Here is a 14959-nt window from a genome sequence, read left to right as displayed (position 1 = left end):
ACCCTCTCCTTAATACTCTAAAAGGTTGTAACATCAGAATGTACCGGAAGTATCTTCATTTTAAAACTTGATGACTTATGATGCATACACGTATTTTAGACTTTTTTGTTTTACGTACCTTTTACATATAAACCAGTTCACGTGAGATTATTAACTAATGTCGAATTTTGTGTAAACGTGCCTAACATAATCAGACTTACAATCACGTTCAATTGTAGGTTTAACAGTTCAATTTGTTTTCATGTAATCAAACATCATATGCATATCATTATTATTTTACATATTACAGAGTACTTTTTTTTTTCCGACAGCAGCAGTTAGTTGAGATCACTCAGGGGACTTAACCACTCACACGATCATTTCCCAAAATTGTTATACCCGCCTCCCAACTGCGTAATCCCATACGAGGCATGGACGGCAAAACCCTTCTCCTTTTACCCCAAAATGCGATGCGGGAAAGGTGAACGCGGGTCGAACTCCTGACCTACCCTAAAGAAGTCCATCAACCGCTAGACCACATCAAAACATATATGAAGTACGGAGTACTTATTATATGAAATATGAATTATTATGAAAGTATGATGATATGATACTCCGAATATTCATTTTTGTGACGTATTATATAGTCAAAAATCAAACACAACTGTTGACTTTCAGAATTTATTATTATTATTACGGAGTATTAATTTATTTTTTTCACTCAATTTCTAATTAGATTTTCACATCACCATGTATATATTTGATACAAAAATTTGATTTCTTGAGTACATTCACAATTAAAAATTCATTTTTTCAACAAAAAAATGTAATAAAATTTACTTCTAATGTGATAGTCATGGTTAATAATAGTCTAATGTGATCTACTACAAGTACCCAATGATGGTTTTAGAACCTCTCCTAACATTCTAAAAAGTTGTAACATCATAATGTACCGAAAGTATCGTCAACTTAAAACTTGACTTTTGATGCATACACCTACTTCAGACTTTTTCGTTTTACGTAACTTTTACATATAAACCAGTTCACGTGAGATTATTAACTAATGTCGAATTTTGTTTAAACGTGCCTAACATAATCAGACCTACAACCACATTCAGTTGTAGCCTTGTACGTTAATTAACACTTCAATTTGTTTTCATGTAATCAAACATCATATGCATATCAGTATATCATTATTACTTTACTTATTACGGAGTACTTATAATATGAAATGAATGAATATGAATATGAATTAATATGATATGATACTCCGAATATTCAATTTTGTGACGTATTATAAAGTCAAAAATCAAACACAACTGTTGACTTTCAGAATTCATATAATTTAAACTTATGAAAATGTATACGTACACTTGTTGGGATTTGCTACTCTCTCTTCAAAATGACGTCCCCTGTGATTTCACAACCCACAGAATTCAGAAACACCCTTGCCCAAATTCCTTTTCTTTTACCATATTTTATTCCAAATTAAATACTACGTAAAATTCTTCATAGTAGTTTAATACCGAGTATATTACATGATTCCTACTTTAAATTCCACATTTTTTTACATTCTTCTTCTGTATTACCACCAACAAAAACTTCAAAAACACATAAACATTACACAAATATACACCATACTATACATAAACTTTAAAAACATAACAAAATGGGAGAAAACAAAGTTTTTGAAAGCATAATAGCAGGAGATACTTACAAATATTATGCAGATGGTGAATGGAAAGTATCTACCTCTGGCAAATCTGTGCCTATTATCAACCCAACCACCAGACAGACTCAATATAAAGTTCAAGGTATTTTTTAAAATTTTGCTATTAAATTTTTTTCCATGTATTTATTCATGTAATTCATCCTTTTCTCATATATGGTATTCAAAGAATCAAGAAGTGAACTTTACTCATGTTTAATTAAATTCTCAAATGGGTGTTAATGGGTTTCTTGTTTTATCATCTGGGTACTAATTGAAATAAGGAAATTCAAGAAAAAAATTAATGATTTTAAATTTCAGAAGTTTTATATTTTTTCTTGTAGCATGTACACAAGAAGAAGTGGACAAGGTGATGGAATCAGCAACAATTGCACAAAAATTATGGGCTAAAACCCCTTTATGGAAGAGAGCTGAATTGATGCACAAAGCTGCAGCTATTCTTAAGGATCACAAGAAGCCTATTGCTGATTGTCTTGTTAAAGAGATTGCAAAACCTGCCAAAGATGCTGTTACTGAAGTAAGATTGATCCAACTAATAGTTTTTATTCTGTATGTTATTATGTAAGTTCTTGCTAAATTTGGATGGTGTTACGATCAATTTATCGAATTTGATTATTTTGGGGGTGATATTGGTACTTCATTCCATAATATTTGGTTAATCAGATTGTCTCAAGTAAACTTAATAGTAATTGACAAGTAACAGAATATTATGTACTGAAAGTAGACAAGTTTTATTTGCATTGAAGCAGATTAATCAACTGTCCTATTAGTACAACCTTAAGTTGAAATAAAATGAAGAAATCTTGTGGAGTTATCGATTAGCGTCATAATTCCAATCATAAACTATGGCAAGTTGTTCTTTCTAGAAAAAAAGATATACAATATGCTCTAGCTATAAGCAGGAAGTAAGGAAAATGCAGCATAAAGGACTTATCTTTTATTAAAGGACCCCAAAAATTATACTCCACTTATGTTATCTTCTAAAGAATCAAATAAGGATTGAAAGGAAAATTAATCAAATTTCAACTGCAGATTTGATTTTTTGTACATCTTTTCTTGCGTAAAGTACAACTTATGAATATATAATTTTGAAGGTAGTGAGGTCCGGGGATTTGGTGTCATATTGTGCTGAGGAAGGGGTTAGAATCCTTGGAGAAGGGAAGTTTTTGGTGTCAGATAGTTTTCCCGGAAACGAAAGAACCAAATATTGTTTAACATCAAAGGTAAATTTGATACAAACTATGTTTCCGATTTTGTGATCATGTTTATTTTAATGTAGAGCAAATATCTATATCTATGTTGTTTAATATGGACAAATTTGAAGATACTTGTATTACACTGTTTGTTTTATTATTGCAGATTCCATTAGGTGTTGTTTTAGCAATTCCACCGTTCAATTATCCTGTCAATTTGGCTGTCTCGAAGATTGCTCCAGCCCTTATTGCAGGCAACTCCCTTGTCTTAAAGCCTCCTACTCAGGTATGGAAATTGTAAAGGTGGCAAATTGGGCAGGTTCTGGATAAAATGTCATAACGGGTATGTTTTAAATGCTGATCAAAGCGGGTTGGACCAGGTTGACCCACCAACACATATTTGAGATGTAGTATAAAAACTTAGAATGTTCTAATACAAATTTAAAAACAGTTGACCAGTTTTGTTCATAGTCATCATGTGTAGCTTGCTCGTTAAACTTGCTGTCAATAAAAATAGATTTTAAACTAACCCGTTTTAAACGTAGGGTGCCGTTTCTGCAATCCATATGATACATTGCTTTCACCTGGCTGGTTTTCCAAAAGGCGTCATCAGTTGTGTTACGGGAAAAGGTTCAGAAATTGGTGACTTCCTCACAATGCATCCTGCAGTTAATTGCATAAGGTTATTATTACGAAGTATCTCTTATGAAGTCTTAATTATAAGAACAAAATCATTAATATAATAAATAAGTTGTTTTATTATCTCAGCTTCACGGGTGGAGACACTGGTATTGCGATATCAAAAAAGGCGGGAATGATTCCTTTACAAATGGAATTGGGTGGAAAAGACGCTTGTATTATTCTCGAGGATGCAGATTTGGAATTGGCTGCATCTAACATTGTCAAAGGAGGCTTTTCTTACAGGTTACATAATATTCTGCATCTATACATCTATACATTTATCTATACGTTTTTATTTCATTTATATTTTTATTGTTCGGCTCTAAATGTACATGGGGTGTTAAGATATAGTGATATTCTGACATCATGGACCTATGACATATACTTGGACAACCGGTCGGGTTGGGTCAAAGATCAAACAGGTCATGGGTCAAAACGGGTCGACTTTAAAATGGGTCGAACAGGTTGGGCTATTCTCTATTATGCGTATCTATATTTTTTGTATTTCATTTATTTCTTTAATTTTCGGAAAGACTGGATCTTGTTAAAAAAGAAACAGAAATACTGTATTCTGCATCTTTGAATCATTTTTGTTAGGCTCTCAATTTATATGGGGTGTTGACTGTTGAGATATGGTGATATCCTGACATCATGGACCCGTTACGTTTGAGTGTGTCAACTTGGGTAAACCGTAAACTTACAACTCAGACAGGTCAAATTAAACAAGTTAGCTAAAAGAAATGAGTCAAATGGGTTGAAAAGGTTGAGAGTTGCCCAAAGTGTATTCTTAATGCACCTACAGTGTTATAAAATACAATAAAGCTTGAATTATGTAGTACACATAAATTATCCAGCTAACATTAAATCAATTACTGAGGAGTATTTAATAATGCTCTTTGGCCTTTGGGGTTATCTTTATCAGTGGTCAACGTTGCACAGCAGTGAAGGTCGTGTTAGTAATGGAATCTGTAGCTGATACTCTAGTGAAAAGGGTTAACGAAAAGGTTGGAAAGTTGAGTGTGGGTCCACCCGAGAACGATTGTGACATCACTCCTGTAGTAACAGAGTCATCTGCTAACTTCATAGAAGGTTTGGTTATGGATGCCAAGAAAAAAGGAGCAACATTTTGTCAAGAGTACAAAAGGGAAAACAATCTCATATGGCCTCTTTTGCTTGATAACGTAAAACAGGACATGAGAATAGCATGGGAGGAACCGTTTGGACCCGTGTTGCCTGTCATAAGGATTCGTAACATTGTAGAAGGCATTTCCCATTGTAACGCAAGCAATTTTGGGCTCCAGGTATGATCAATGTTGACTTTTTGGGTCAAACAAAATGTATCTATTTTTGCTTTAATGTGATGTGAGTTGTTTGCAATATCAAGAAGAGATTATGTCTGATTTCGAGTTTGTTAAGTACGCTTCGATTAATGTTGACTTTTACTAACTTCTTGGTCCATTTTCTTGCTGCTCGACTTGAGTGCAGTTCGTTAACACCCTTATTCTTGGGTTGGTTAAATTGTATTATATGTTATAATGTTGATTGTTGATATTCGCAGGGTTGCATTTTTACGAAAGACATTAACAAAGCGATGTTGATAAGTGATGCAATGGAGACTGGTACGGTACAAATAAACTCAGCACCAGCTCGAGGACCCGACCATTTCCCTTTTCAGGTTCATTTTCTTTCATGTGAACTTGTATTCTTGTAAATCTTAACCTTTATGTCCCATGTATAACAACTATTGAAGGAAACTTGTTTTACAACAGGGTTTGAAAGATAGCGGAATTGGTTCACAAGGGGTGACGAATAGTATCAACATGATGACGAAGATCAAGAGCACAGTTATCAACTTGCCTACCCCTTCATACGCTATGGGCTAGTAAAACTTCTTAGTGTTTTGTAGAACGTCATGTGTATATATAGCTACTGTAATAGTCTCTTGTGTTTTTGCTTGTTGAGGTTGAATATTACAAGATGTCATATTAGTGTTTATATAAGGGCAAGTAAAAAGAATAACGTAGGTAATGGTATATCGTTTTGCATATTAGAAAGATTGTAACATGAAATCGGAATATTATTGAACTTTCTAATACTTAATTGATCGTTTAGAATGCATAGTACGGTATAGAATGACTAAACCAATTTACACAGGGACTCCTCAGCATACATATTTGATTAGTGTGGATGCATATAGTGAATTGCAGTAGGTTAGACAAAACTAATCTAGTTTTATGAACTCGCCTTGCTAATATCTATTAGTGAGGTTTGAACCTCATACCTCTTATGAGGTATCTAAGCCTCAAGCACTAGACCATCTCATGGTGGTAAAGCTAAGAAAAAGAGAAGGTTTGAAACTGGAAAACGGATTGAGCAAAGTATGAAGGAGGGTTGTGGATAAATCACAAAGACTAAACCTGCCTTCAAAGAATACAAATGATTCAGTATCTGCTGAAGTCATTAACGAATACCTTGCTCCTGATACTAAACCCCTACGGACAATATTCTTCATCATCCTTCGATATTAGAAATTCTAAGATATTATCATATCTTTCATTATAAATATCTTCGATATTTCTGAAGATATCTTCATAACTATTATCATCCGAAATTATTTATCTCTTCACGCTATCTGTGTTACATCATAAAAGAAACTATTTTAGTTTCTAATTTCTGAAAATTTTGAAAAATGGATGTTTTTGAAGTAGTGTTGGGAACTGAAGCATGAGTTAGTATAATATAATGACACTTGATCAACGTGATTATATTACAGTAAGTCATGCTGAGTTTCTAATGGAACGTGATAAAGGTTCACAGATCCCACCCTCATAATGAACCATGTTACATAACTCTTTTATTCTATTTAACCTCTAAACATATCAAGAAAATATTTTCTTGATGATTTGGTCTTTTCCGGATATTCTGGTAATTTGACAAGTCAGATTGTGCCATTACCATTTCTTTCTTAGAACATTAATTATGTTTATTCTGAAATTCATACCTACGAATTCTGGACCATTATTCGCTTGACTTAAGGTCGGGAAGAGAAAACGAAAGCATGAAGCTCCGAAATATAATGGAGAACATAAAGCCCGATAACAACCCCGCAATTACAAACCGTGTATATCAATGCGTATAGCAATATAAAGACACGGGAGAATGAAAAACACTATAACCCCAAGGTAATAGTAGAAGAAAATAACTTCCTCTGGTGGCAGATGAAAAAGAAGAATGAAGGATACGATAGCCAGGAAAATATCAAGAATCAGAACTGGATTAAGCATTTTCACAATCTATTGGGATGTATGAAATAAGAAAGAAGATTATAGGAGTGTTGAAAATAAATGAAACGAAAGAGGTCAATTTATAGCAAAATATCGGACGCAGCAATAGAGGCAGATTACGCATTTAATCAAAGAAAATCTTAATTTCCGCAAATTCCGAAAAATCAAATCTTATTTAAATTATGAAGATTTTCTATTCCTTAAAATCCGGAAATCAATCGTTATTACATTAAGAGATAAGACGCATCTCTATTCTCCATTTCACTTGATTACGATAACTTCTCTCATACGCTTCGAGTAATTGGATTATTTTATCTATATTATTCAAACATAGATAAAACTCTATTATCAACCCATATTCGTCATTAAAACATTTTTATTGTTAGCCATGACGACCTCACTCAAATTTCGGGACGAAATTTCTTTAACGGGTAGGTACTGTGATGACCCGAAAATTTCGACTAAATTTAAACTTAATCTTTGTATGATTAACATTTCCGACACGATAAGCAAAGTCTGTAAAACTGAATCTCAAAATTTTTGAACTACTTTTATATATTTAAATACCCTTCGGTTGTTTTCGATGATTCGCGAACAATTATATGTAAATAGATACATATATACTATAACTTGAAAAGGTAACAATGTATTAATTATTTGATACCGTACATTAAATTTATTGGTTTAAATATCTATTTGAATATATATGATAAGTTGAAATATTTATTATTAAAATTTATTTATAAATAACTTCCAATGTGTATTTAAAAACTGATTTATGTATATTAAAAAGATATATACATATATATAATTTCAAGTTATTTAGTAAACGATAGTAACATTTTCAAATTGCTAAAGTACCCAAAATGCTACAGTGTTTTCGAAAATCACTATTTGCTACAGTAAAAATTGCCTTTGCTACAGTGAATTGCTACAGTAAAAATTGCCTTTGCTACAGTAACTTTGCTACAGTGGTATATTTTATGGATGATTTAAGACTATATTTTGACAAAGGTACGATTCACGAAACGTAAAGTACAAGTTTTCTCAGCGTTGGAAAGGGCATTCGAAAAACCAGAACCGGGACATAAGTCGAGTGATGACGTACGACTTATCGGAACAAAAATTACAAGTCAACTATGCACGTGAATTTAATATAATATATAATTAATTATTTAAATTATATATATTATATTAATAATTAATTATGTCGACGAGCTAAATTACAAAACAATGTGAGCTGTCCCTGGTCCTCATGCGAGTCGCATGGCCAGAAGGCCATTTCCATGCGAGTCGCATGACTCCAGATTTCAGGCCAAGTGCTATAAATTCTCGAGTTTTGGCCAGATAAATCACACACACATATATATTATTTTTACTCCGTATTTATTTATTTTATTATTATTATTATTATTATTATTATTATTAATAATAAGATTATTATTAATCTTATTATTTTTATTATTAGTGTTATTATTTTTGCGATACAAAAATAATAATGTACATAAAATATTACGACGGAGTGCTGTCCAAGTAATTTTCAAAATGAGTTTTCGAGCAAGCTAGAGCTAAGGAAATTATGGGTTATTGCCAAGGAGGTTATGGTTAATGTTCGGGGGTATTTTTTTTGTGAATCAAACCTCGTGTTTATCATCTCCGATGCGTCTACGTGCTTTCCTGCAATATTGTATATCAATATTAAACAGTGAGTTTCATATGATCCCTTTTACTCAATATATTTTTGGGCTGAGAATACATGCGACTGTTTATAAATACTAAAAATACTAGATTTATATGCGTGAGTTTCATAAGATCCCTTTTACTCTCTACATTTTTGGGCTGAGAATACATGCAAATGCTTTATTAACCGATATACAATATTTATATGTGTGAGTTTCATTTGCTCCCTTTTTAATTGCTTTTGCAATCTATATTTTTGGGCTGAGAATACATGCACTTTATTTTAAACGCAATGGATACAAGTACATACTAAATTCTATACTGAGTTTGAACCGAAAATCCCTTAGCTTTGGTAACTAGTAACTGCCGGTTATAAGAACTGGTGGGCGCGAGTAGTAGTATATGGATCCATAGGGCTTGATATCCCCGTCCGAGCTAGAGCACTAGCCTTTTAACGGACGTATGCTATTTGAGAAGCGTACACGTTGGTTTACGTGTATTATTAAGATGATTATACAAAGGGTACAAATTATATAAGCATTAAAGTTTAGTTACCAGGGTGCTCAATTTTGTAGAACCGATTGATAAACGTTTCGGATGAAATAACTGAAATCTTGTGATCCACCTTTTATGTAAAACCTATTGATAAACGTTTTGAATAAAACAACTGAACTTTTGTAAATCCACATTGATATACGGATTATGTGTAATATTAAAACTATGAACTCACCAACCTTTGTGTTGACACTTGAAGCATGTTTATTCTCAGGTTTCTAGAAGTCTTCCGCTGTTTGCTTACATGATATACAAGCTATGTGCATGGAGTCTTGCATGCTTTATTCAAGAAAACGTTGCATTCACAAAACCATCACCATGTATCTATTTTGACTGCATTGTCAACGGAAGTATTATTATTGTAAACTATTATTTACGGTGATTGTCTATATGTAGAAATCAACAGATGTCGAAAACCTTGGAATTAAATATTCATTTATGGTATGCCTTTTCAAAAGAATGCAATGTTTACAAAACGTATCATATAGAGGTCAAATACCTCGCAATGAAATCAATGAATGACGTGTTCGTCCATATGGATTTGGAGCGATCGTCACAAGTTAGAAGGATTAACTTTTATTTGCGAACAAGTTTAGAATTAACTAAACTATGTTCTAGTGATTACAAGTTTAAACCTTCGAATAAGATAGCTTTATATGTATGAATCGAATGATGTTATGAACATCATTACTACCTTAATTTCCTTGGATAAACCTACTGGAAAAGAGAAAAATGGATCTAGCTTCAATGGATCCTTGGATGGCTCGAAGTTCTTGAAGCAGAATCATGACACGAAAACAAGTTCAAGTAAGATCATCACTTGAAATAAGATTGTTATAGTTATAGAAATTAAACCAAAGTTTGAATATGATTATTACCTTGTATTAGAATGATAACCTACTGTAAGAAACAAAGATTTGTTGAGGTTGGATGATCACCTTACAAGATTGGAAGTGAGCTAGCAAACTTGAAAGTATTCTTGATTTTATGAAACTAGAACTTTTGGAATTTATGAAGAACACTTAGAACTTGAAGATAGAACTTGAGAGAGATCAATTAGATGAAGAAAATTGAAGAATGAAAGTGTTTGTAGGTGTTTTTGGTCGTTGGTGTATGGATTAGATATAAAGGATATGTAATTTTGTTTTCATGTAAATAAGTCATGAATGATTACTCATATTTTTGTAATTTTATGAGATATTTCATGCTAGTTGCCAAATGATGGTTCCCACATGTGTTAGGTGACTCACATGGGCTGCTAAGAGCTGATCATTGGAGTGTATATACCAATAGTACATACATCTAAAAGCTGTGTATTGTACGAGTACGAATACGGGTGCATACGAGTAGAATTGTTGATGAAACTGAACGAGGATGTAATTGTAAGCATTTTTGTTAAGTAGAAGTATTTTGATAAGTGTATTGAAGTCTTTCAAAAGTGTATAAATACATATTAAAACACTACATGTATATACATTTTAACTGAGTCGTTAAGTCATCGTTAGTCGTTACATGTAAGTGTTGTTTTGAAACCTTTAGGTTAATGATCTTGTTGAATGTTGTTAACCCATTGTTTATTATAACAAATGAGATGTTAAATTGTTATATTATCATGATATTATGATATATAATATATCTCAGTATGATGTATATACAGTTAAATGTCGTTACAACGATAATCGTTACATATATGTCTCGTTTCGAAATCATTAAGTTAGTAGTCTTATTTTTACATATGTATTTCATTGTTAATACACTTAATAATATATTTACTTATCATTTAACATAATTAACCAAGTGTATCAATATCTTAATATGATTCATATGTACCTAGTAAGACGTTATAACGATAATCGTTATATATATCGTTTTCGAGTTTCTTAAATTAATAGTCTCATTTTTATGTATATAACTCATTGTTAAAATACCTAATGAGATACATACTTATAATAAAAACATGTTAACTATATATATAACCATATATATGTCATCGTATAGTTTTTACAAGTTTTAACGTTCGTGAATCACCGGTCAACTTGGGTGGTCAATTGTCTATATTAGACACATTTCAATTAATCAAGTCTTAACAAGTTTGATTGCTTAACATGTTGGAAACATTTAATCATGTAAATATCAATCTCAATTAATATATATAAACATGGAAAAGTTCGGGTCACTACAGTACCTATAATCACTATTATCGTTAATATAATACAAAAAAAAGTAACACTAAATTACGAGAATTTTGATCGATTTGACCGACTTTTTAACGATTTTAACCGAATTTTTTTTACCTTTAACCGACGATGACCCGACCTTTCCCGGATTTGACTCAATTTTTGACCGTTGACTGACTTATTAGAAGACGGGACGGGAGCGAGACGGACTAGTCACTAAAACGCCGCAACGGACGTCATTTACAACACCGGATGGATTACAACGAATCAAGTATAGAAATAGTAGCGTACCAACTTTTGAAACTTGTACTCCCATGAAAGAACTAAATTTGTTTATAATTATTTTTATTATTTTATTATATATAAATATTTATATTTATACTTTCTATATTTTATATATTTGTTATGATAATAATATTTTCGAACTACAATTCTTAAGGTCATCATTAAAATGCATAAATATATTGTACAATTTAATAATCGTTATTTTATAATTATCTTTTTAAAGCAACTAACTTTTATTATATATTAGGAGAATTTACAAAAAGATGGCCTTGGAGCTAAAGACAAACAGACGAAACTGTAAAGCTACCTAAAACATACATCGAAGAATTTATGCCTATTCTGCATCTTACAAAAACATAAATGCTAGTTGCATTAGTAATACAATCGAGATTAACCGTGATCACATATACTATTTGGATTAGAAATCCGCAATAACCAATCAATATGACTTTTCTTCGATCGAATCGATATCCACTCGAAGCTTTGGACTTGTATTTCTCGAAGTGCAATCGTTCATGGCCAACATTAGTTATGAAAGATTTTATTATTTCTGTTTTGCCATATCTTATATTCACAAACTCATTTGCATGCTTGCCATATTTTGTCATCCGATACACCATTTTGTGACGAAGCGCTCGCATCTGTGAGATCGTTTAGTGATTGTATTGCATTAATACTTGACCCCACCATCGAAAGAATCGCTGTCATATATCTTTTGTATATGAACAATGCCATAACATATGTTCCAATGTTTCGATGTCATTGTCGCATACTGGACATCTAGTTGAATCGAGATCGATACCCTTTTTATCAACTTCCGATCTCTCCGGTAGACGGTTTCTTTGTGCTCTCCAAACAAACACCTCTATTTTTTGTGGTACCAATTAATTTTTGATAGTAGCTGATGTCGATGAGGAGTTTGAGAGCAGTTTTTCGTTAATGATTCATGTTAGAACACGAGTTGAGAAAATGCCGATCCCATACGGAGTCCAATTCTAAGAGTCTTTATCATTGTTATCAAAACCAAATTCAGAAAAAATCCCAACCAGCTGCAGCAATTCTAAACCATTTTGACCAGAAGGGTGCCGACACCAAATCCACGTAAATTTCAGGTCCGAGCAATTTGGTTGCACCCTGTCTTTAACTAGTGCATAATCATTGACTTCAAACCTGAAAATTCTGACAAAACGATCGCATAGAGGTTCTTCAAGCCAAGTGTCATTCCAAAAAAGTGTGTCCTCTGCGTTATTTACCGCTTTATTGAATGAATAACAAAGTTTATATCCAGTTCAAAAGCTCCTTGTTAATAGATATTATATCATTCTAAATTGAATTCGAGCTACTGCTGGAACTAGGACCAATGATACCCAAACCCCTGTCACGACTGTGTATACTCTTGACAATTTTGACCTAAAACGATTCGCTTTCAAATCTAAACCGCCACCACCAGTTTTCTAGTAAAGCTAAATTTTGGCTTATAAAGACCCTATATTTAAACCACCCCGCCCATAAGAAGAAAGTATAGTATCCCATTCAACCCACAACATTTTTGAATTGTCCCCGACCCGCCCCAAAAATTTTACGTCTCAAACCTTCGAGCAAGTTGATGACACTTGTAGGAGCTCGAAATAAAGAGATGTCATACAACGGGAGCGTAGTGAGTATTTCTTAATGAGAGTGATATGCCCGCCGAGGGATAATGACTTAGCTTTCTAATCTGATAATCTTTGTTTGAATTTATCCACCATGAACATCCGATCCTTTTTATTTATTTATTATGCACCCGATGGGAAGGCCTAGGTAACTAAAAAGGGAGCGAACTACAGCCCATATAATTAGCCATTTCCTCCATTGATTCATTTCTACTACCAATTCGAACAAGCTACTTTTTGAGTAGTTGAATTTAAAACCTGAGACTTTCTTGAAACATTTTAGGATTTTCATTAAATTTCTTGCAATTCTCTTACATCATTTCCCGAAAAACATGGAATCATCCGTATTTTGGAGGTGTTAAACAATTACACTATCTTTCCATACCTTGATTCATTTGTACATTTTCAAGTCGATGGCTTTTTTGACTAGTCGATTTAACCCTTCGAAAGCAATTATGAATAAATACGGGGACAATGAATCGCCTTGCCTAACTCCATTTTCAAGAATGAATTCTTTAATGGGGGAACTGTTCACAAGCACTGAGATCGAAGCACTACTTAAACATCCTTTTATCCACATTCTCCATTTTTCTCCGAAACTCATACTCTGTATTACCACGTCGAGAAATTGCCAATCTAAGCAATCAAAGGCTTTTGCAAAGTCCGCTTTAAAGATCGAACACTTCTTTTTAGCCCTTTTAACCTTTTCTACCGTTTCACTTGCCACCATGATACCATCTAGAATTTATCGCCCCTTAATGAATGCGCTTTGCTCTAAACCGACAACCTTATGGATTACCTTTCGAATTCGATTTTCAAGTTTTTTGGACAATTTTAGTAATAACTACCTATTAGACTAATCGGTCGGTAGTCGTATTAACCGGCTGGATCGATTATTATGGGAATTAAGGAAATGAATGAGATGTTGCACCCCTTGGAGATGTTGTTACGAGTCCATAACCAATCTAAAGCTCTCTTTAGATCATCTTTAATGAGCCACCAAAACATTTTATAGAATTTCAGATTTAAGTCGTCCGGTCCTAGGACCTTTTATAACGACCCGTCCTAATCCATATGGACGAATACATTACATTTGGTTACATCGCGAGGTACTTGACCTCTATATTATACATTTTACAAACATTGCATTCGTTTTTGAAAAGACAATATTTCATTACATCGAAAGTTGACGGCATGTATACCATTTCATAATATATCCAACTATAATTTATTTAATAACAATCTTGAATGAACTCAACAACTCAAATGCAACGTCTTTTGAAATATGTCATGAATGACTCCAAGTAATATCTCTAAAATGAGCAAATGAACAGCGGAAGATTTCTTTCATACCTGAGAATAAACATGCTTTAAAGTGTCAACCAAAAGGTTGGTGAGTTCATTAGTTTATCATAAACAATCATTTCCATTATTTTAATAGACCACAAGATTTCCTTTGTTCAATAATCATACACTCACAAGTGTTTAAAAAATCATTCATATGGATTGAACACATGGTAACCGACATTAACATCATGCATATAGAATATCCCCAAAACAGAAATCCATCTGTATAATATAAACTCGAAGTACTAAAGCATACCATTTTCCAGTATGGAGGAGTTAGTGCCCGTAGATCTACCTTTAGGATTCGCGTCAATTAGGGTGTCTGTTCCCTAATTCTTAGGCTACCAAGCTAAAATGGGTGATATTCGATTCGATAATCCAACCATAAAATGCAGTT

At 32.9% G+C, this 14959-nt stretch overlaps 1 protein-coding gene across 1 annotated transcript; it reads left to right on the top strand.

Moving 5' to 3' along the window:
* Positions 1 to 1386: 1386 nt before the first annotated feature.
* LOC139898546 (NADP-dependent glyceraldehyde-3-phosphate dehydrogenase-like) lies at positions 1387 to 5662 on the top strand. The gene is made up of 9 exons (XM_071881297.1): positions 1387 to 1793; positions 2032 to 2225; positions 2803 to 2931; positions 3068 to 3187; positions 3447 to 3583; positions 3670 to 3825; positions 4505 to 4883; positions 5141 to 5257; positions 5352 to 5662. The coding sequence occupies exons 1-9, from the start codon at positions 1649 to 1651 to the stop codon at positions 5463 to 5465; spliced, it is 1491 nt and encodes a 496-aa protein (XP_071737398.1). The 5' UTR covers positions 1387 to 1648; the 3' UTR covers positions 5466 to 5662.
* The last annotated feature ends 9297 nt before the right edge of the window (positions 5663 to 14959 follow it).

Source organism: Rutidosis leptorrhynchoides, chromosome 3 (genome assembly GCF_046630445.1).
Source record: "Rutidosis leptorrhynchoides isolate AG116_Rl617_1_P2 chromosome 3, CSIRO_AGI_Rlap_v1, whole genome shotgun sequence".
In the NCBI taxonomy this organism is placed as follows: domain Eukaryota; kingdom Viridiplantae; phylum Streptophyta; class Magnoliopsida; order Asterales; family Asteraceae; genus Rutidosis; species Rutidosis leptorrhynchoides.
Note: the sequence above shows the minus strand (reverse complement) of the source record. Positions and strands in the feature narration are given on the sequence as shown.